At 49.5% G+C, this 20,606-nt stretch overlaps 1 protein-coding gene across 6 annotated transcripts in view; it reads left to right on the forward strand.

Moving 5' to 3' along the window:
* The first annotated feature begins 5,866 nt into the window (after positions 1-5,866).
* Positions 5,867-20,606, forward strand: part of pigh (phosphatidylinositol glycan anchor biosynthesis, class H) — a 127,285-nt gene continuing 112,545 nt past the window's right edge. For 4 of the 6 annotated variants that reach the window (XM_087990126.1, XM_043698218.2, XM_043698219.2 and 1 more), the window contains exons 1-3: positions 5,867-6,062; positions 13,944-14,153; positions 18,374-18,457. In XM_087990126.1, the coding sequence (XP_087846252.1) occupies positions 5,889-6,062; positions 13,944-14,153; positions 18,374-18,457 (468 nt within the window). In that variant the 5' untranslated portion in view covers positions 5,867-5,888. The remainder of the gene's footprint in view (positions 6,063-13,943; positions 14,154-18,373; positions 18,458-20,606) is intronic. The other 2 variants (XM_043698220.2, XM_043698221.2) reach the window with 2 other exon arrangements.

Genomic DNA, 20,606 nt, shown 5'->3' on the forward strand with positions numbered 1-20,606 from the left:
CCAAAACTTCACTTATAATTATGATGATCTTCCAGGTATTAATGTATCTGTATTTCCAGAGCACTGTGCTCATCTACCCCATTTAATAACTAGTTTCCTCGTTCTTTAGACAAAAATGAACTAACTCACACTTTTCTAGATTGAAATTCATTTCAAGATAATACCAATTTGAACTATCTACAAATTCTGATAGCATCGCTCCCCGGTCTTAGACTGTGTCATTTACATATGCGGTGAACACTAATGGTCCCATATGTAAATCAATGGGTAACTAATAAATACTTTCTGGCAGAATGAGGAATCTGCCTTAAGAGTCACTGGCAAAGGTAATTGCTTTTGAGAATGTGGTTCTGAGTCACCTTCTTGAACCTTAGCAGTCCATGTGGTCTAGGTACAAATGCAATGCTCTCTGGGAGGAAATTCCTGGATTTTAGGCCAGCAATGATGACATATTTTCAGGTCAGGTTGGCATACAACATGGGGATTGTGCTGTTCCCCTGTATCTGCTGCTCCTGTTTGTCAAGGTGTTGGAAGAAGTTGGTCAAACAAGCCTTGGTGACATGATGCAGTGTGTCTTGGTGGTGGTACACTGTGCAGCCATCTTGCACTGTTGGCAGATGGACAGATATTTAACATAGTGGACAGCGCTTTTCAATACATTCTACTCCCGTATCATTGAATGATTACTGCGTAGATGAAGGCCATTGTGTTCATGTCAATGCTCTACAAGAGCTAATCAGTCAGCTTCACCCTGCCCTATCACAGAGGTCTTTTTGAATGCTAATCCAATTCCCTTTTAGAAGTTACAATTACATCTGACTCCATCATACTCTATGGCAGTGTGTTCCATACCATAATCACCCATCACATAAAAACAAAAGCTGTTGGTTCATTTTACAATTACCGTAAATCAGCCTCCTCTCATTCATGACTCTTCCAGCAATAGGGACAGATACCTCCTATTGATCTAGCTACTCCCCAGACATTTTGAACACTTTTTTCCAACCTCCTCTCAACTTCTTTCAAGGAGAACAACTTCAGCAACTCCAATCTAACTTGGTACCTTATGCTAGGAGTCATTCTCGTGACCTTTGTCAGCACCCTCCCGAGAGCTTTCATATCTGACTGAAAATGCAGTGCCTAAAATTGAGCACAATACTCCAGTCAAAATCAGACCAGTGTTCCATAAAGGTTCACTAAAATATCCTTCCTCTTGTAACCTGTATTTTAATTAATAAGGCTCAAGATCCCGTATGCATCCATAGCATTGTTTCAAGATGCCTTGTAACTGTCAATGATTTGTGCATATAGGGCCCCAAGCTTCTCTGATGCTAGACTATTTTTAGAATTGTCCCCTTTGTTTTGTACCACCTCATTCTTTCCACCAATCTATCACTTTGTATCAAATCCTGAAATGGTAATGTAGTGGTTATGTGCTGGAATTAGATTAGATTCTCTACAATATGGAAACAGGCCCTTCGGCCCACCAAGTCCACACCGACCCTCCGAAGAGTAACCCAACCAGACCCATTTCCCTCTGACTAATGTACCTAACACTTTGGGCAATTTAGCATGGCCAATTCAACTATCCTGCACACCTTTGGACGGTGGAAGGAAACCGGAGCACCCCCATGCAGACATGGGGAGAATGTGCAAACTCCACACAGATAGCTGCCCGAGGCTGGAATCGAACCTGGGACCCTGGTGCTGTAAGGCAGCAGTGCTAATCACTGAGCCACTGTGCCAGTGCCAGAATGGTAATCTTGAGGCCTGAAGAATGCTCTGATGATGTAGATTCAGATCCCATCTAGTGGAATTTAAATATCAATTAATTAATGTACGAGAACAATATGCTAGTCTCATCAAAGATGACTGACCGTTAACATCAACTGTTATAAAATCTCAACTAGTTCACTAATTAATATGTTCTTTAGGGAAGGGAATCTGTCGACCTTAACAGAGTCCAGACCCACAGCAAAATGGTGGAACTGCCTTCTTAAATAGCTAGACAAGACAATCAGATTCAAGGTGGACAGCAAATGTTGGCTTTTCCTCCAGAGCCTACATCCCATGTAAGAATAGAAGCAGGGAAAAAAAAAGCTTAGCTAAAGATCTCTTCTGTGGCACTTTCTAACAATAGATACATACCACAGCTTTTGTTATTTCTTTTTTAATCACCTTTCTTTCAAAAATTGGTTAATTTGTATTATAGAGAGAAAGTGAGGGCTGCAGATGCTGGAGGTCAGAGCTGAAAATGTGTTGCTGGAAAAGCGCAGCAGGTCAGGCAGCATCCAAGGAACAGGAGAATCGACGTTTCGGGCATAAGCCCTTCTTCAGGAATGAGGAAAGTGTGTCCAGCAGGCTAAGATAAAAGGTAGGAAGGAGGGACTTGGGGGAGGGGCTTTGGAAATGCGATAGGTGGAGGGAGGTCAAGGTGAGGGTGCTAGGCCGGAGTGGGGTGGGGGCGGAGAGGTCAGGAAGATGATTGCAGGTTAGGAAGGGGGTGCTGAGTTCGAGGGATTTGACTGAGACAAGGTGGGGGGGGGGGGAAATGAGGAAACTGGAGAAGTCTGAGTTCATCCCTTGTGGTTGGAGGGTTCCCAGGCAGAAGATGAGGCGCTCTTCCTCCAACCGTCGTGTTGCCATGGTCTGGCGATGGAGGAGTCCAAGGACCTGCATGTCCTTGGTGGAGTGGGAGGGGGAGTTAAAGTGTTGGGCTACGGGGTGGTTGGGTTGGTTGGTCCGGGTGTCCCAGAGATGTTCTCTGAAACGTTTCGCAAGTAGGCGGCCTGTCTCCCCAATATAGAGGAGGCCACATCGGGTGCAGCGGATGCAATAGATGATGTGTGTGGAGGTGCAGGTGAATTTGTGGCGGATATGGAAGTGTCCCTTGGGGCCTTGGAGGGAAGTAAGGGGGGAGTTGTGGGCGCAAGTTTTGCATTTCTTGCGGTTGCAGGGGAAGGTGCCGGAAGTGGAGGTTGGGTTGGTGGGGGGTGTGGACCTGACGAGGGAGTCACGGAGGGAGTGGTCTTTTCGGAACGCTGATAGGGGAGGGGAGGGAAATATATCACTGGTGGTGGGGTCCGTTTGGAGGTGGCGGAAATGACGGCGGATGATACGTTGTACATGGAGGTTGGTGGGGTGGTAGGTGAGGACCAGTGGGGTTCTGTCCTGGTGGTGGTTGGAGGGGCGGGGCTCAAGGGCGGAGGAGCAGGAAGTGGAAGAGATGCGGTGGAGGGCATCGTCGACTACGTCTGGCAGGTCCTTCTTCAAGGACCGCAATTTACCGCCAGACGTAGTCTCGTCAGGTCCACACCCCCCACCAACCCAACCTCCACTCCCGGCACCTTCCCCTGCAAACCGCAAGAAATGCAAAACTTGCGCCCACAACTCCCCCCTTACTTCCCTCCAAGGCCCCAAGGGACACTTCCATATCCGCCACAAATTCACCTGCACCTCCACACACATCATCTATTGCATCCGCTGCACCCGATGTGGCCTCCTCTATATTGGGGAGACAGGCCGCCTACTTGCGGAACGTTTCAGAGAACACCTCTGGGACACCCGGACCAACCAACCTAACCACCCCGTAGCCCAACACTTTAACTCCCCCTCCCACTCCACCAAGGACATGCAGGTCCTTGGACTCCTCCATCGCCAAACCATGGCAACACGGCGGTTGGAGGAAGAGCACCTCATCTTCTGCCTGGGAACCCTCCAACCACAAGGGATGAACTCAGACTTCTCCAGTTTCCGCATTTCCCCTCCCCCCACCTTGTCTCAGTCAAATCCCTCGAACTCAGCACCGCCTTCCTAACCTGCAATCATCTTCCTGACCTCTCCGCCCCCACCCCACTCCGGCCTATCACCCTCACCTTGACCTCCCTCCACCTATCGCATTTCCAAAGCCCCTCCCCCAAGTCCCTCCTCCCTACCTTTTATCTTAGCCTGCTGGACACACTTTCCTCATTCCTGAAGAAGGGCTTATGCCCGAAACGTCGATTCTCCTGTTCCTTGGATGCTGCCTGACCTGCTGTGCTTTTCCAGCAACACATTTTCAGCTAATTTGTATTATAGCTTCAATCACTGGCTGTTTTGCTGTCTGGTCTTTTAACAAGAATTCTAGCATCTTACAAAGTGAAATACTGCTGGAAATCTGTAATAAACTGAAATGCTGGAAACAATCGAGAGGGTAGCTGTGGAAATATTTTTTAAAATTCGGTCGGGGGATGTCGATATTGCTGGCTGGTCAGCACTTACTGCCTGGCCCAAGCTGCCTTCTTGAACCACTGCAGAGCATGTGCTGTAGGTAGACCACAACGTCCTTTGGGAGGCACTTCCAGGATTTTGACCCAGTGACAATCAAGGAATTCTGATACATTCCCAAGTCAGGATGGTGAATAGCTTGGATGGGAACTTGCATATTTCCCGATGTCATAAGCACAGAACTGTGGGCAGCATGGTGGCTCAGTGGTTAGTACTGCTGCCTCACAGCACCAGGGTCCCAGGTTTGATTCCCGCCTTGGGTGACTGTGTGGAGTTTGCACATTCTCCCCCTGTCTGTGTGGGTTTCCTCCCACAGTCCAAAGAAGTGCAGGTGAGGTGAGTTGGCCATACTAAATTGTTCGTAGTGTCAGGTCAATCATTCAGAGGGAAATGGGTCTGGGTGGGTTACTCTTCAGAAGGTTGGTGTGGACTGGTTGGGCCAAAGGGCCTGTTCCCACACTGTAGGGAATCTAATCAGCCCACCTCCTCTATGCCAACCAAGTTTCTCAAACCAAACTAGTCCCACTTGCTTGTATTTGTCCCATATCCCTCTAAACATTTCCTACTGATGTACCTATCTAAATGTCTTTTAAAGTCTTGTAACTGTAATTGCATCTCCCACTTCCTCTAGCAGCTCATTTCACATATGAGCCATTGTGTGTGTAAAAACTCTGATCCCTATTAAATCTTTCTTTGCAACGTAAAAATATGCCCTGTAGTTTTGAACTCACCCACTCTAAGGAAAACACCTTTGCTATTAACCTTATGTGGCTCTCAAAATCTTATAAACCTCCATAAGGTCACCCCTCAACCTTGTACCCTCCAGTGGGTAAAAAGTCCCAGCCTATCCTTATAAGTTAAACCGTCCAATCCCAGCAATATCCTAGTAAATGCTCTGTATATTTAATATTATCCTTCCTACAGCTCGGCAACCAGAAGTGTACACAGTAGTCAAAAAGTGACCTCACTAAAGTCCTGCACAACCTCAACACGTCTTCCCAACTCCTATTCTCAATGGTCTGAGCAATGAAGGCAGATCTGCTAAATGCCTTCTTAACCGTCTGATCTGTGATGCAACTTTCAAAGAACTACATACCTGAACTTCTAGCTCTCTCTCTTTGACAACACTACCCAGGGCCCTACCATTAATTGTAGGAGTCAAACTCTTGGAATTCGGAAGGTACAGTTTAAGGATCTTTGAATTTCTGCAGTGCTTCTTGTAGATAACACACTCTACTGAGCATTGGTAGCGTCAAGCAGAGTTGTTGGAATTGTACTTATCCAAGCATGTGGCGGGGGGTGGGGGTACTACTTCACACACCTGACTTAGGTCTTTGATGGGATAGGCTTTGGGGAGTATTCATTGTCCCTGACCTGCTCTTGTTTATTTATCAGGCAAGTCCAGTTGAGTTTCTGGTCAATTATTACCCCCTGGGTTGGGTTTGGGGAGGGGGATTTCCCTATTTTCATGTTGCTGGTGTTTGCAGTGGAAGTGCAGCTTCCAGCAGTTTGAAGTTGCTCCTGGCTGGTCAGGAGGGGGGACTGTCTCTTTAAAAGGTCACGTGCTCCACCCGGTCACGTGATCAGACGCAGCCAACGTCCGGGCGGCACGAGCAGCAGACATGGCGTCGACTTTCACAGACCTGAACGGCCGCTGCATTACCCTCGAGCAAACACACCACTCGCCGCTATGCCGCGAGTTTACAATCCTCTCCCCGAAGATGTCGTTGCGCTCGGTGCTGGGTTACACGGCCGCCGTTTGGCTGACCGCTTACGCCATCTTCTATCACACTCAGGTGAGAGGGTGGAACCTCCTGGTAATTGGACGGGGTGCCGCCGACGTAATATTCCCCGCCCGTTTGGTTGGCCGGGACCGACTTGTGATTCGCTCGCGCCCCCTTCCGTCAGAGGCTGGTGACGACCACCACCCGCGTTGGGCATGCCGATTGGAACACGCTCTTGTCTGTCAAGTCGTGGTCACGCCCCCTCCACTGGGGTGGGCAGGCCATGTAGCCGTAAGTCAAGGTGTGGCAACGACCCATCCACCGTACCCGGCAAAGCGATTGGCCGATATCCCTGTCAGTCAAGAACTGGTACCGCTCCATGCACCGTATTGGCCAGGCAGATTGGTCAATGGTTTTGTCGATCAAGGACTGGCGCCGCCGTATCTACCGTGCCGATCAGGCCGATTGGTCCATGCCACTGTCAGTCAAGGTCTGGTCACGCCTATTTTCATGCACTTTCCGAGGGAGAGGTGGAGACTTTTTGATTCCCCGCATGCGCAGTACCCTAACAGGTAGAGATCCTCAGGTTTGACAGGTGGGCAGTGTGCTCAGTGGGACATGTCAGGTTTCTGAACCTGGGAATATCAGTTTAGTTTCTGGTCAATGGATGTTGATAGTGAGGGGCTCAGTGGTGGCAGTGCCATTGAATGTCAAGGGTTGATGGTTAGATTCTCAAGTACCAGCATCTGATCTATATTAATGACACAAACTTAGATGCACAGGGTGTAATTTGTAGATGACAAAAAATTTGGAAGTAATTTTGTGGACAGTGAAGAGGATAAGTAATAGACCTCAAGAGGACCTAGGCAGAAGTATTGGATGGATATAAAGCGGATGAAATTTAATATGAATAAATTTGTGGTGATGCAAGTTAATAGGAGGTGATATAAAATAAAGGTCAATTTCTAATATAAGCAACTAAAAATGGTATAGTAATTATCATGGGGGATTTTAATCTACATGTTAATTGGTCAATCCAGCTTGGTCAGGGTAGCCTTGAGGAGGAGTTCGTTGAGTTATCCACGATAGCTTTCTTGAACAATATGCAATGGAACGACGAGGGGGCAAGCTATCCTAGATCTGGTCCTGTGTAATGAGACAGGAATAAGTAATGACTTTGTAGTTAGGGATCCTCTTGGAAGGAGCAATCACAGTACGATTGAATTTATAATACAGATGGAGCGTGTGAAGATAAAATCCAATATCAGGGTCCTGTGCTTAAACAAGGGAGACGACATTTTGGGAAAGTAAATCTTAGCAGGACGTATACACTTAGTGGTAAGGTCCTAGGGAGTGTTACTGAACAGAGAGATCTTGGAGTGCAGGTTCATTGTTCCTTGAAAGTAGAGTTGCAGGTAGATAGGATAGTGAAGAAGGCGTTTGGTATGCTTTCCTTTATTGGTCAGAGTATTGAGTATAGGTCTTGTTGCGGCTGTACAGGACGTTAGTTAGACCACGTTTGGAATATTTCATTCAATTCTGGTCTCCTTCCTATCGGAAGGATATTGTGAAACTTGAAAGGGTTCAGAAAAGATTTACAAGGATTGGGTCCAGGTCGATGTGTTTGTTGATAGAATCTGTGGATGAGTTCCATGCCTCTATCAACAAACACATCGACTTGGACCCAATATATCGGCCACTGCAGAGGACAGCTGAGACTGACAACCGGAAGCGGCAGAGACAAACCACTATAAATGCCAGAGGAAACATCACAGAAGTGCTTTACAGGAGGCTCCCAAGCACTGAGGATGTCACCTAGACAGGGGATGAAACGTCTGCAACACAAATTCCCAGCTCGGCGAACAGAACCACAAAAACGAGCACCCGAGCTACAAATCTTCTCACAAACTTTGAAGATATAAAAGGGACCTAAGGGGCAACTTTTTCATGCAAAGGGTGGTGCATGTATGGAATGAGCTGCCAGAGGAAGTGGTGGAGACTGGTACAATTGCAACATTTAAAAGGCATCTGGATGGGTATATGAATAGGAAAGGTGTAGAGGGTCGTGGGCCAAGTGCTGGCAGGTGGGATAAGACTGGGTTAGCATATCTGGTCGGCATGAATGAGTTGGACCAACGGATTTGTTTCCGTGCTGTACATCTCTATCACTCTATGACTGTATGAGGGAGGACTTGACTAAAGTAGTCTGGAAACAAAAGCTTTATGGTTGGACAGTTGATGAGCTGTGAAGGACTTTCAAAGCAATTATTCTAAGTACTCAGCAAAAGCATATTGCAGTGAAAAGGAAGGAAGATAAGAAAAGGGGTAATCTGCTATGGGTGTCTAAGGAAATAAGGGAGGCTATCAAATTGAAAGAGAAGGCCTTACAAAGTGGCCAAAATCAGCTTGAAACTAGAAGATTAGGAAAGCTTTAAAGGTCAACAGAACGCCACAAAAAGAGCTTTAAAGAAAAGTAAGATAGAACATGAGAAAAAACTAGTACAGAATATAAAGTTAGATAGCAAAACTTTCTATAAATATATAAAATGAAAAAGATTGCTAAAGTAAGCGTTGGTTCTTTAGAGGATGAGAAGGGGCATTTAGTCATGGGATATGATTGAACAGGTATTTTCTATCGGTCTTCACAGTGGAAAATAGTAATAACATGCCAGTAAGTGACAAAGAGACAAAGGTAGGTGAGGACCTAGAAACAGTCATTATTACTGAAGAGGTGGTGTTGGGCAAGCTAATGGAGCTAAGGATAGACAAGTCTCCTGGCCCTGATGGAATGCATCTCAGGGTACTAAAAGAAATAGCAGGAGAAATAGCAAGTGCACTTGTGGTAATTTTCCAAAATTTGCTTGACTTGGGCAGTTCCTGCAGATTGGAAAACAGCAAATGTGATGCTGCAGTTTAAAAAGGGAGGTGGATAAAAGATGTGGAATTATAGACCTGTGAGCTTTACTTCTGTAGTGGGGAAGATGCTTGAGTCTATTATCAAGGAAGAAATAGCAAGGCATCTTGATAGAAATTGGTCTGTTGGACGGACGCAGCATGGGTTCAAGAGGAGCAGGTCATACTTAACTAATGTTTTGGAATTCTATGAAGATATTTCGAGCAAGGTGGCCAACAGGGACCCAGTAGATGTGGTGTACCTAAAATTCCAAAAAGTCTTCAACAAGGTTCTGTATAGGAGGCTGCTGCATAAGGTAAAGATACATGGCGTTACTAGTAAAGTATTATTGTGGATAGAGGATTAGTTGACTAACAGGAAGCAGAAACTGGGGATAAATGAGTGTTATTCTGGTTCGCAATCAGTAACTAGTGGTGTGCCTCAGGAATCAGCGGTGGGACCGCAATTATTCACAGTTTGTATAGATGATTTGGAGTTGGGGACCACGTGCGGTGTGTCACAATTTGCAGATGACACTAAGATGAGTGGCAGAGCAAAGTGTGCAGAGGTCAGGGAAACTTTGCAGAGGGACATGGATACATTGAGGGAGTGGGCAAAGGTCTGACAGATGGAATACAATGTTAATAAATGTGAAGTTACTCCGTTTTGGTAGGAGTAACAGTGAAAAGGACTATTATTTGAATGGTAAAAGGTTGCAGCACACTGCTGTGCAGAAGGACCTGGGTGGTCTTGTGTATGGATCACAGAAGTTGGTCTGCTGGTGCGACAAGTAATTAGGAAGGCAAATAGAATTTTGTCCCTCATTGCTAAAGGGACTAAGTTTAAAAGCAGAGAGGTAATGTTATAGCTGTACAAGGTGTTGGTGAGGCTACACCTGGAGTACTGCATGCAGATTTGGTCTCTTTACTTAAGAAAGGATGTAGTGACACTGGAGGGGGTGCAGAGGAGGTTCACTAGGTTGATTCCAGAGTCGAGAGGGTTGGCTTGTGAGGAGAGACTGAGTAGAATGGGATTATAATAATTGGAATTTTGAAGAATGAGGGGGGATCTTATAGAAACACATAAAGTTATGAAGGGAGTAAATAAGATAGACATGGAGAGGATGTTTCCACTGGCAGGTGAAACTAGGACAAGAGGGACTAGCCTCAAGATTAGAGGGAGCTGATTTAGGACTGAATTGAGAAGCAAGTTCTTCACCAGAGGGTTGTGAATCGATGGAATTCCATGTCTGGTGAAGTAGTTGATGCTACTTCAGTAAATGTTTCTAAAGCTATGCTTGATTTTTTTTGAACAATGAAGCATTAAGGGTGATGGTGAGAGGGCGGGTAAGGGCGATGGTGAGAGGGGGGTAAGGGCGATGGTGGGAGAGGGGGGTAAGGGCGATGGTGGGAGAGGGGGGTAAGGGCGATGGTGGGAGGGCGGGTAAGGGCGATGATGGGGGGGGGGGTAAGGGCGATGGTGGGAGAGGGGGGTAAGGGCGATGGTGGGAGAGGGGGGTAAGGGCGATGGTGGGAGAGGGGGGTAAGGGCGATGGTGGGAGAGGGGGGTAAGGGCGATGGTGGGAGAGGGGGGTAAGGGCGATGGTGGGAGGGGGTAAGGGCGATGGTGAGAGGGCGGGTAAGGGTGATGGTGAGAGGGCGGGTAAGGGCGATGGTGGGGGGGCAGGTAAGGGCGATGATGGGGGGGGGGTAAGGGTGATTGGTGAGAGGGCGGGTAAGGGCGATGGTGAGAGGGCGGATAAGGGCGATGGTGGGGGGGCAGGTAAGGGCGATGATGGGGGGGGGGTAAGGGCGATGGTGGGAGAGGGGGGTAAGGGCGATGGTGGGAGAGGGGGGTAAGGGCGATGGTGGGAGAGGGGGGTAAGGGCGATGGTGGGAGAGGGGGGTAAGGGCGATGGTGGGAGAGGGGGGTAAGGGCGATGGTGGGAGAGGGGGGTAAGGGCGATGGTGGGAGAGGGGGGTAAGGGCGATGGTGGGAGAGGGGGGTAAGAGCGATGGTGGGAGGGGGTAAGGGCGATGGTGAGAGGGCGGGTAAGGGTGATGGTGAGAGGGCGGGTAAGGGTGATGGTGAGAGGGCGGGTAAGGGTGATGGTGAGAGGGCGGGTAAGAGCGATGGTGGGAGGGGGTAAGGGCGATGGTGAGAGGGCGGGTAAGGGCGATGGTGGGAGGGGGTAAGGGTGATGGTGGGAGGGGGTAAGGGTGATGGTGAGAGGGCGGGTAAGGGCGATGGTGAGAGGGGGGATAAGGGCGATGGTGGGGGGTGTAAGGGCGATGGTGGGAGGGGGGTGTAAGGGCGATGGTGGGAGGGGGGTGTAAGGGCGATGGTGGGAGGGGGGTGTAAGGGCGATGGTGGGAGGGGGATGTAAGGGCGATGGTGGGAGGGGGGGGTAAGGGCGATGGTGGGAGGGGGTAAGGGCGATGGTGAGAGGGCGGGTAAGGGTGATGGTGAGAGGGCGGGTAAGGGTGATGGTGAGAGGGCGGGTAAGGGTGATGGTGAGAGGGCGGGTAAGAGCGATGGTGGGAGGGGGTAAGGGCGATGGTGAGAGGGCGGGTAAGGGCGATGGTGGGAGGGGGTAAGGGTGATGGTGAGAGGGCGGGTAACGGCGATGGTGAGAGGGGGGATAAGGGCGATGGTGGGGGGTGTAAGGGCGATGGTGGGAGGGGGGTGTAAGGGCGATGGTGGGAGGGGGATGTAAGGGCGATGGTGGGAGGGGGGGGTAAGGGCGATGGTGGGAGGGGGTAAGGGCGATGGTGAGAGGGCGGGTAAGGGTGATGGTGAGAGGGCGGGTAAGGGTGATGGTGAGAGGGCGGGTAAGGGTGATGGTGAGAGGGCGGGTAAGGGTGATGGTGAGAGGGCGGGTAAGAGCGATGGTGGGAGGGGGTAAGGGCGATGGTGAGAGGGCGGGTAAGGGCGATGGTGGGAGGGGGTAAGGGTGATGGTGAGAGGGCGGGTAAGGGCGATGGTGAGAGGGGGGATAAGGGCGATGGTGGGGGGTGTAAGGGCGATGGTGGGAGGGGGGTGTAAGGGCGATGGTGGGAGGGGGATGTAAGGGCGATGGTGGGAGGGGGGGGTAAGGGCGATGGTGGGAGGGGGGGGTAAGGGCGATGGTGGGAGGGGGTAAGGGCGATGGTGAGAGGGCAGGTAAGGGCGATGGTGGGAGGGGGTAAGGGTGATGGTGAGAGGGCGGGTAACGGCGATGGTGAGAGGGGGGATAAGGGCGATGGTGGGGGGTGTAAGGGCGATGGTGGGAGGGGGGTGTAAGGGCGATGGTGGGAGGGGGATGTAAGGGCGATGGTGGGAGGGGGGGGTAAGGGCGATGGTGGGAGGGGGTAAGGGTGATGGTGAGAGGGCGGGTAAGGGTGATGGTGAGAGGGCGGGTAAGGGTGATGGTGAGAGGGCGGGTAAGGGTGATGGTGAGAGGGCGGGTAAGAGCGATGGTGGGAGGGGGTAAGGGCGATGGTGAGAGGGCGGGTAAGGGCGATGGTGGGAGGGGGTAAGGGTGATGGTGAGAGGGCGGGTAAGGGCGATGGTGAGAGGGGGGATAAGGGCGATGGTGGGGGGTGTAAGGGCGATGGTGGGAGGGGGATGTAAGGGCGATGGTGGGAGGGGGGGGTAAGGGCGATGGTGGGAGGGGGGGGTAAGGGCGATGGTGGGAGGGGGGGGTAAGGGCGATGGTGGGAGGGGGTAAGGGTGATGGTGAGAGGGCGGGTAAGGGTGATGGTGAGAGGGCGGGTAAGGGTGATGGTGAGAGGGCGGGTAAGGGTGATGGTGAGAGGGCGGGTAAGAGCGATGGTGGGAGGGGGTAAGGGCGATGGTGAGGGGGCGGGTAAGGGCGATGGTGGGAGGGGGTAAGGGTGATGGTGAGAGGGCGGGTAAGGGCGATGGTGAGAGGGGGGATAAGGGCGATGGTGGGGGGTGTAAGGGCGATGGTGGGAGGGGGGTGTAAGGGCGATGGTGGGAGGGGGATGTAAGGGCGATGGTGGGAGGGGGGGGTAAGGGCGATGGTGGGAGGGGGGGGTACGGGCGATGGTGGGAGGGGGGGGTAAGGGCGATGGTGGGAGGGGGGGGTAAGGGCGATGGTGGGAGGGGGGCTTAAGGGCGATGGTGGGAGGGGGGGGTAAGGGCGATGGTGGGAGGGGGGGTAAGGGCGATGGTGGGAGGGGGGGGTAAGGGCGATGGTGGGAGGGGGGGGTAAGGGCGATGGTGGGAGGGGGGGTAAGGGCGATGGTGGGAGAGGGGGGTAAGGGCGATGGTGGGAGAGGGGGGTAAGGGCGATGGTGGGAGAGGGGGGTAAGGGCGATGGTGGGAGAGGGGGGTAAGGGCGATGGTGGGAGAGGGGGGTAAGGGCGATGGTGGGAGAGGGGGGTAAGGGCGATGGTGGGAGAGGGGGGTAAGGGCGATGGTGGGAGAGGGGGGTAAGGGCGATGGTGGGAGAGGGGGGTAAGGGCGATGGTGGGAGAGGGGGGTAAGGGCGATGGTGGGAGAGGGGGGTAAGGGCGATGGTGGGAGGGGGGGGTAAGGGCGATGGTGGGAGGGGGGGGTAAGGGAGAGGGGGGTAAGGGCGATGGTGGGAGAGGGGGGTAAGGGCGATGGTGGGAGAGGGGGGTAAGGGCGATGGTGGGTGGGGGGGGTAAGGGCGATGGTGGGTGGGGGGGGTAAGGGCGATGGTGGGAGGGCGGTTAAGTGGAGCTGAGGCCGTGAAAAGATCAGCCATGATCTTATTGAATGGCGGAGTGGGCTCAAAGGGCCAGATGGCCTACTCCTGCTCCTAGTTCTTATGTTCTATCATATTGCGAATGCTGGAGATCAGCAATAAAGACAGAAAATGCTGGAGAAACTCATCAGATCTGCCAGCATCTGCAGAGAGTGAAACAGAGTTAACGTTTCAGGTCTGTGACCTTTAATCAGAACTGGGAACTGAGCTGGTGATCACTTGCAGCATTTTCTGTTTCCATTATTGGAATGGAATTGGAGTTGGAATTCTGAACAATTTGCAGGAACTACACTGATATTCTGTGTTGGAAATTGCTTTTTTGCAGAACACTTCAGTGCTGTCAGCTTCAATTGTTTTGACTCTGGTTGGGATGATACTGCACCTTCATTTATTTAAGATTGATCAGGAGTCGATGCTGATCATTGGATCGATTGGAGTTCAGATGAACACCTTCTATGCCTCGGGCAGAGAGAGCGTGAGATTCATTGAAATGAAGAAGGTGAAAGATATTGTGATCAACGAAGCCATTTATATGGTAAGTGAGGCAGAGTTACTGAAACTCAACTGCAGAGAAATGACAAATATGGTACCTGAAAATGAAGGATTGTTTACTGTTTGAGCACATTCCACATATAAACGGGTCAATACTGGAGGAACTGCATCAGGAACGTTTGTTTACTTTCTATTACCTGCCTTTAATGTTGTAATAAACAAACCACATGAAATGTGAGAATTGCATAGTTGCTTTCAGAGCAAAGGCCAGGATAGGAATGCACATTTGTACAATGCTTTTCATGACTTCAAGTGTCCCAATTTATTTTTTCTTTTGGACATTGGTTAAGTCACTTTTAAAATACTGCATGCAATTCTGGTCTCCCTGCTATAGGAAGGATGTTGTTAAACTTGAAAGGGTTCAGAAAAGATTTACAAGGATGTTGCCAGGGTTGGAGGGTTTGAGCTGCAGGGATAGGCTTGGGCTGTTTTCCCTGGAGCGAGGGCTGAGGGGTGGCCTTACAGAGGTTTATAAAATCATGAGGGGCTTGAATAAGACAAGGTCTTTCCCTCAGGGTAAAGGAGTCCAAAATGAGAGGGTATAGATTTAACATGAGTGGCAAAACATTTAAAAGGGACCTAAAGGGCAAAACTTTCACGCAGAGGGTGGTGTGTGTATGGAATGAGCTGCCGGAGGAAGTGGTGGAGGCTGGTAGAATTACAACATTTAAAAGGCATCTGGATGGGTATATGAATAGGAAGGGTTTGAAGAGATATGGGCCAAATGTTGGCAAATGGGACTAGATTAATTTAGGATACCTGGTCAGCATGGACGAGTTGGTGTGGTTCCATGCTGTCCAGCTCTATGACTCTAAGTGTGCTACTGTTGAAATGTGTATTGGGAGTCTCCATAGACTTACCAGACCATATGGCCACTGTCTTCGAGAGAGAGAGAGAGAGAGAGATGACTAATGGTGACTTAATATCAGGGCCACCATTCCTGAGGAGTGGGGAGACGTTGAGGAGAGTCTTTCATGGTAACCTTAGCTGATGCGGGGATTGAACCCATGGTATTGGCATCACACAGCTTTGCAACCCAACCGTCTAGCTGACTGAGCTAAACTGATCCCCATGGGGGCACCTAACTGGATGTGAGATGCCATTTCTGGAGCTTCTATTACTGAGAGCTCCGAACTCTCATCGGCCAGGATCACTCCTCCACTCAGTCTCAGCTGGTTTCCTGACTCCCTCAAAACTCGTGAAACTTCTAACTTTTGTCAAAAGACCTGAAATGTTAAACTCCGTCTCTTGCTGCTCAGATGCTGCCTGACCCCTAGATTGTTCCCAGCATTTTCAATTTTTATCTCAAGGTTCCCAAGATCCTCAGTATTCTGTTTCTGGATCCATTTGTATTTAAATGTATTGAAATGCCTCTGAGTTAAATTTTTAAGAATTAATTCGTGAAGTATTAAAGGGATATGGAAAAAAATGTAAATCAGTAAAACGGAAGGTTGCAGAATTAGACGCGGTCGCTGAAAGATTCTTTTGAACGTTATGAAGTGAGTAGTTGCTCATTGAAAAGGGCTGGGGTGAGCTGAATAGACAGGATCCTGGAGGTGAGAGCTGGAATGTGAGAGAATGTGACAGATGGGGCAAGGGAGGGGAGGCAGGAATAGAAAGTCTTGTCGGAGTGTCAAAACGGAAACAGTGTAGGAGGTGAAAAACAGATTGTTTTAAAAATTAAAACAGGTAAAGGGGAAAGTCTGGATGTAAAAGAAACAATTTAAAAATGAGTAAACTGGAGGGCGGAAGGAAGATTGCAGTTCACGAGGTTGGGGGGGGGGCACCGATTAAAAGTGAAAGTAAATTAGCTAAGTGTTGGAAAAGGAGAAAGTTGCACGGCTGTGGGGAAGAAAGACCCTTTCTCATTCTAACAAGTAATGGCTGAGGAAAATTGGAACTTAAAGCAAAATTCTGGAAACATTACGCAGTGTCTCTGAAAAGTCATGTGGAATTAAAGTTTCTGGGCCTCAGGCTTTCACCATGGTTGATATTGACTGATTATCCTGACCTTGCTGCTCTGTGTGAAGTGGCTGTGGTCATCAGGCAGCGTCATTGAACTATACAGGCCCTTTCATACACTGAGTGAAGGAAGTGAAAGTAATAAAACAAGCAGCTGCAGCTGCTGGCGATCTGAGACCAAAACGGAAATCGCTGGCAAAGCTCAGAGGGCCTGGCAGCGTCTGTGGGAATAAAGCAAGTTGATGTTTCCGAACCAGCTCTGATGAAGAGTCACTGGACTCAAAACTGCTTACTTCCCACAGATGCTGCCAGACCCACTGAGTTTCTCCAGGAATTTCTGTTTTTGTGGGGGAAATCAAATCACGGCTTTGATCCAAATCTGGATAAAAGTGTGGAATTCTAAAGTTGAGATATCAGGCAACATTTAACCAAATGAGGAATCCTGATAAAACAGAGGTGAATTGAGATTAAGAGGAGTGATTGGAGTCATACCTAAAAGATGGATAAATGATCAAATTTTGTTTGGTAATAATCATGCCTAGGAAGTCTGATTGTTCAGTGTGTATAGTCCCTGCTTCCATCATAGTAATGGCAAAGGCAAGTATGTTCATTATATGGCGAAACAGGCTGGGAGCAACTGGGTAAATCCTTGCAATTAATTCCAATGGGAGGCAATAATAGAGATTCCTGGTCTATTAGAGATTCCTACTATTTTCCCATAAATTGGAGTCTTTATCATCACTTCCCATAATGCACGTGAAAGTGTTTGTTGCTGCAACAACTCCTGACTGGGTTGGGTGTGTGGGAGGTATGGGTGGTGGCGGACGTGACACTGGCTTAGCTGACTGGTGGCTAGTGGGGACCAGCAGCATGGAGTTCAATCCCAATGGGGAATTTGGGCCCTGCAGTAATGAGTTGACACTCTGAAATGCTCAGGACCAGCTGTTTTTCGGAATTCGGAATTTTTCGGTTTTCAGAATGTGTCAGTTTAATGGTGAAATGTTAAAAAGAAATCTTAACAGAGAAGCAGACTTCTAACTAAGAACATGCTTGGCCAGGCCTCCCTGCAACCGCCCCCCCCTCCCCCGCACATCAAATTTGGGTGACATGCATCGAGTGGGTGTCGACTTGGGTCAACTGTATGCTCACCAAACAACTTTGTTAATGAGAAAAAAACTGTGGATTTCAGAGCTTTTCAGTTCTTGGATGTTTGGATAAAGGATCTTCTACCTGTACTACCTTTTGCGCAAAGTGCTCCTGTAGTGCATCTTGTGAGGTTTCGTAACATTACAGATGTTATATAAATTATAAGTGACTGTTGTTGGGTGATCCTCCTAACTGCTAATCAAGCTATTTCACCAGGCTAATGCACTCGACCCCATGGTCTGCAACTGTTCAGTTGATTACATCCTCATAACATCTCGGGGACCGCAGTCCAAGCTTGGATGTAACCAGGCAGAGTTTTAGGGGTAATGCTTGTCATAATGTTCATGCCAGGCTATGGATATCTCTGAGGAGAAAGTGAGGACTGCAGATGCTGGAGATCAGAGCTGAAAATGTGTTGCTGGAAAAGCGCAGCAGGTCAGGCAGCATCCAGGGAACAGGAGAATCGACGTTTCGGGCATAAGCCCTTCTACTACCCATCACCTCAAAGGGCTACACGAGGCACTGACCTTTCCTCCGAAACTCACTCAACTGCTGTTCTTTTTGTAAGAGGGAGTGCTAAACTGTGAGGTAGATTGCAACCAAGTTTGGCCTTGGCTTTGACTGCTGCTGTGGATGTGATGTGATGTGATTCCTGAAGAAGGGCTTATGCCCGAAACGTCGATTCTCCTGTTCCCTGGATGCTGCCTGATCTGCTGCGCTTTTCCAGCAACACATTTTCAGCTCTGGATATCTCTACAAACAATAGAGAGACTCATCACATCTCGTGCCACCATCGCTAAATTCCAACTCACCAGCGATGTGGGGGCTTACCATTGACCAGGAACCCAACAGTCCAACCACATGCATAACCGTGGCTGCTAGAGCAGGTATTTTTACGGCTCACCTCTTGAATCTTCAAGCCTCCCTTTTACCTCTGAGGTATAATGAAATGTCCTTCACTTCCCTGGACAGATGCAGCTGCAACATCTTCGCCAGATCTCCTGTAGCAGTCCCAGAGGAATTTGTGTTTGGGAAAGGCTGGGGGATGGATGGGGTGAAGCCGGTTGTTGAAGATTATTTGTTTCTTCCTTGCAGCAGAAAGTTATCTACTACCTGTGCATTCTGCTGATAGACCCCGGAAACCCCAGGGGAGTGTCCGAGGTGGTGCCAGTATTCCAGGTAAAACATGGCTAGACCCAACAATTGAGAGTGTAAGTGATTTCTCCCTCTTCTTCTTTCCTTTACTACCCATCACCTCAAAGGGCTACACGAGGCACTGACCTTTCCTCCGAAACTCACTCAACTGCTGTTCTTTTTGTAAGAGGGAGTGCTAAACTGTGAGGTAGATTGCAACCAAGTTTGGCCTTGGCTTTGACTGCTGCTGTGGATGGGTGCAGGTTTGGTTATCAATTATTGAGAAATCTGGTGGGCTCCCCCCCCCCCCCCCCCCCCCACCACCTGCCTTGGTAAATGAAAGCAACTTCCAACAGTGGCGCACCATGCTTTCAATTGGGCATTATTTACCACTGAGCTTTGTGATCGAAGTAGTTTTGGCAGAGTATTCAGTCAAAGAGGTAACAGGCATTTATAAATTGTACATCATGCCTTCAGGCCATCCCAAGTGCTTTTCAGGCAACGTCTTAATTTTAAAATGCTGCAGTGAAATTGGCAAGTTCCCACAATCGGCAGCGTGGTAATGAACACACCATCCGTGTTAATGACGTTGCTTGATCTGGCCAGGGAGAACACTCCTACTGCTCTTGGAATATTGCAGTAGGTGTTCTCCATTTTGCTAAGTCCTGAGTGTGCGTTGCCATGGTGCCTCGGTTTAACATTTAGACCAGCTCCCCGCTCCCCCCCCACCCTCACAGTACAGCATTCCCTCAGACTGCGCTGGAGAGTCAGCTCAGACTCTGCTCTCTGGAGCTCCCGTAACCTTCGAACACCGAAGCACGAAACATCAGAGCTGGACTCAATCCTGTTCTTGCCCAGCCTGGTTCAGGATGAAGGTTAGTTAGGAGGCTCTTGTGGCACAGTGATACTGTCCCTACCTCTGATCCAGAAGTCCTGGGTTCATGTCCCCAGTGCTCCAGGGTATGTAGTAACATCACTGAACTGGTTGATTAGAAAGATCTGTATCTTAAAATCGGAAAGCGGGCTAGACTGCGATCTTGCAGATTCTGAGATTCGATGTCACTCCACATTCAGGGTTCAAGGAGCGGATATTGGAGACCGATTGACATTATTGAGGAAGACCACTGTCATTGATGAAAATATGTGAGGATGGAGGACCAGGGGGAATCATGAGGGAAATGAATTGAAGAAGAATTCCAGGGAATGTGAGGAAAGGGGGCGAGATTAACTAGGAAAGAAGGAAACATATTTACAAATGTTCAAAGTAGGGGTAAATTTTGGGGTACTGGGACTTCCCTGCTCTTCCTTCGCTCACCCCCTCCCTCCCTCCCTCTCATCCCCTCCCTCCCCTCTCTCTCAGCCTCTTCTTCCCTTCCTCCCCTCTCTCATGCCCTTCCTTCCTTCCTTCCTTCCTCCCCCCTTCTCTCACCCCCTTCCTCCCTCTCTCCGTCTCTCACCCCTTCCTTCCTCCCTTCCCTCTCTCTCACCCTCTCACTGTCTCGCTGTTAGTCTCACCCCCTCCCTCACTCCCTCCCTCACCCTACCCCACCTTTCCCTCCTGTATATTTCTGTCTGTCTGTTTCCCTTACCTACTTGGTGATCTTGCCTTATCTCTCTGTGTAGCCAGCTGAGTCCTCCTTTGATGATTTCTCCCTCTTGTTCTTTGTGGCTTGATTGTTAATTCATTTCTTCTCACTTATGGTGACACGGTGGCTCAGTGGTTAGCGCTGCTGCCTCACAGCGCCAGGGACCCAGGTTCAATTCCACCCTCCCCGTGTCTGCATGGGTTTCCTCCCACAATCCCAAGATGTGCAGGTTAGGTGGATTGCCCATGCCTAATTACCCATAGTGTTCAGGGATGTGCATGTGAGGCGGATTGTCCATGCTAAATTATCCAACGTGTCCAGGGATATGCAGGTTAGTTGGATTAGCCATGGGAAATGCAGGGATAGGGTAAGGGGATGGTGAGCCTAGGTGGGATGCTCTTTGGAGGATTGATGTGGACTCGATGGGCCAAATGACCTACTTCCACACTGTAGGGATTCTGTGATTCTCACTGTCTCTGTATAACCTACTGTATCTTTTCCCCAGTTTCTGCTCCCTCTCTGTGTCTATTGTCTAGATTGCTAAACGTTCCTCTATGGGGTGGTGATCTTTCTTTCCCTCTCCTCCTCTGTACTTTTAGTTGCACATC

The sequence above is a fragment of the Chiloscyllium plagiosum genome, unplaced genomic scaffold (genome assembly GCF_037043375.1).
Source record: "Chiloscyllium plagiosum isolate Xiang-an unplaced genomic scaffold, Cpla_swu_hap1 HiC_scaffold_8, whole genome shotgun sequence".
Lineage (NCBI taxonomy): Eukaryota > Metazoa > Chordata > Chondrichthyes > Orectolobiformes > Hemiscylliidae > Chiloscyllium > Chiloscyllium plagiosum.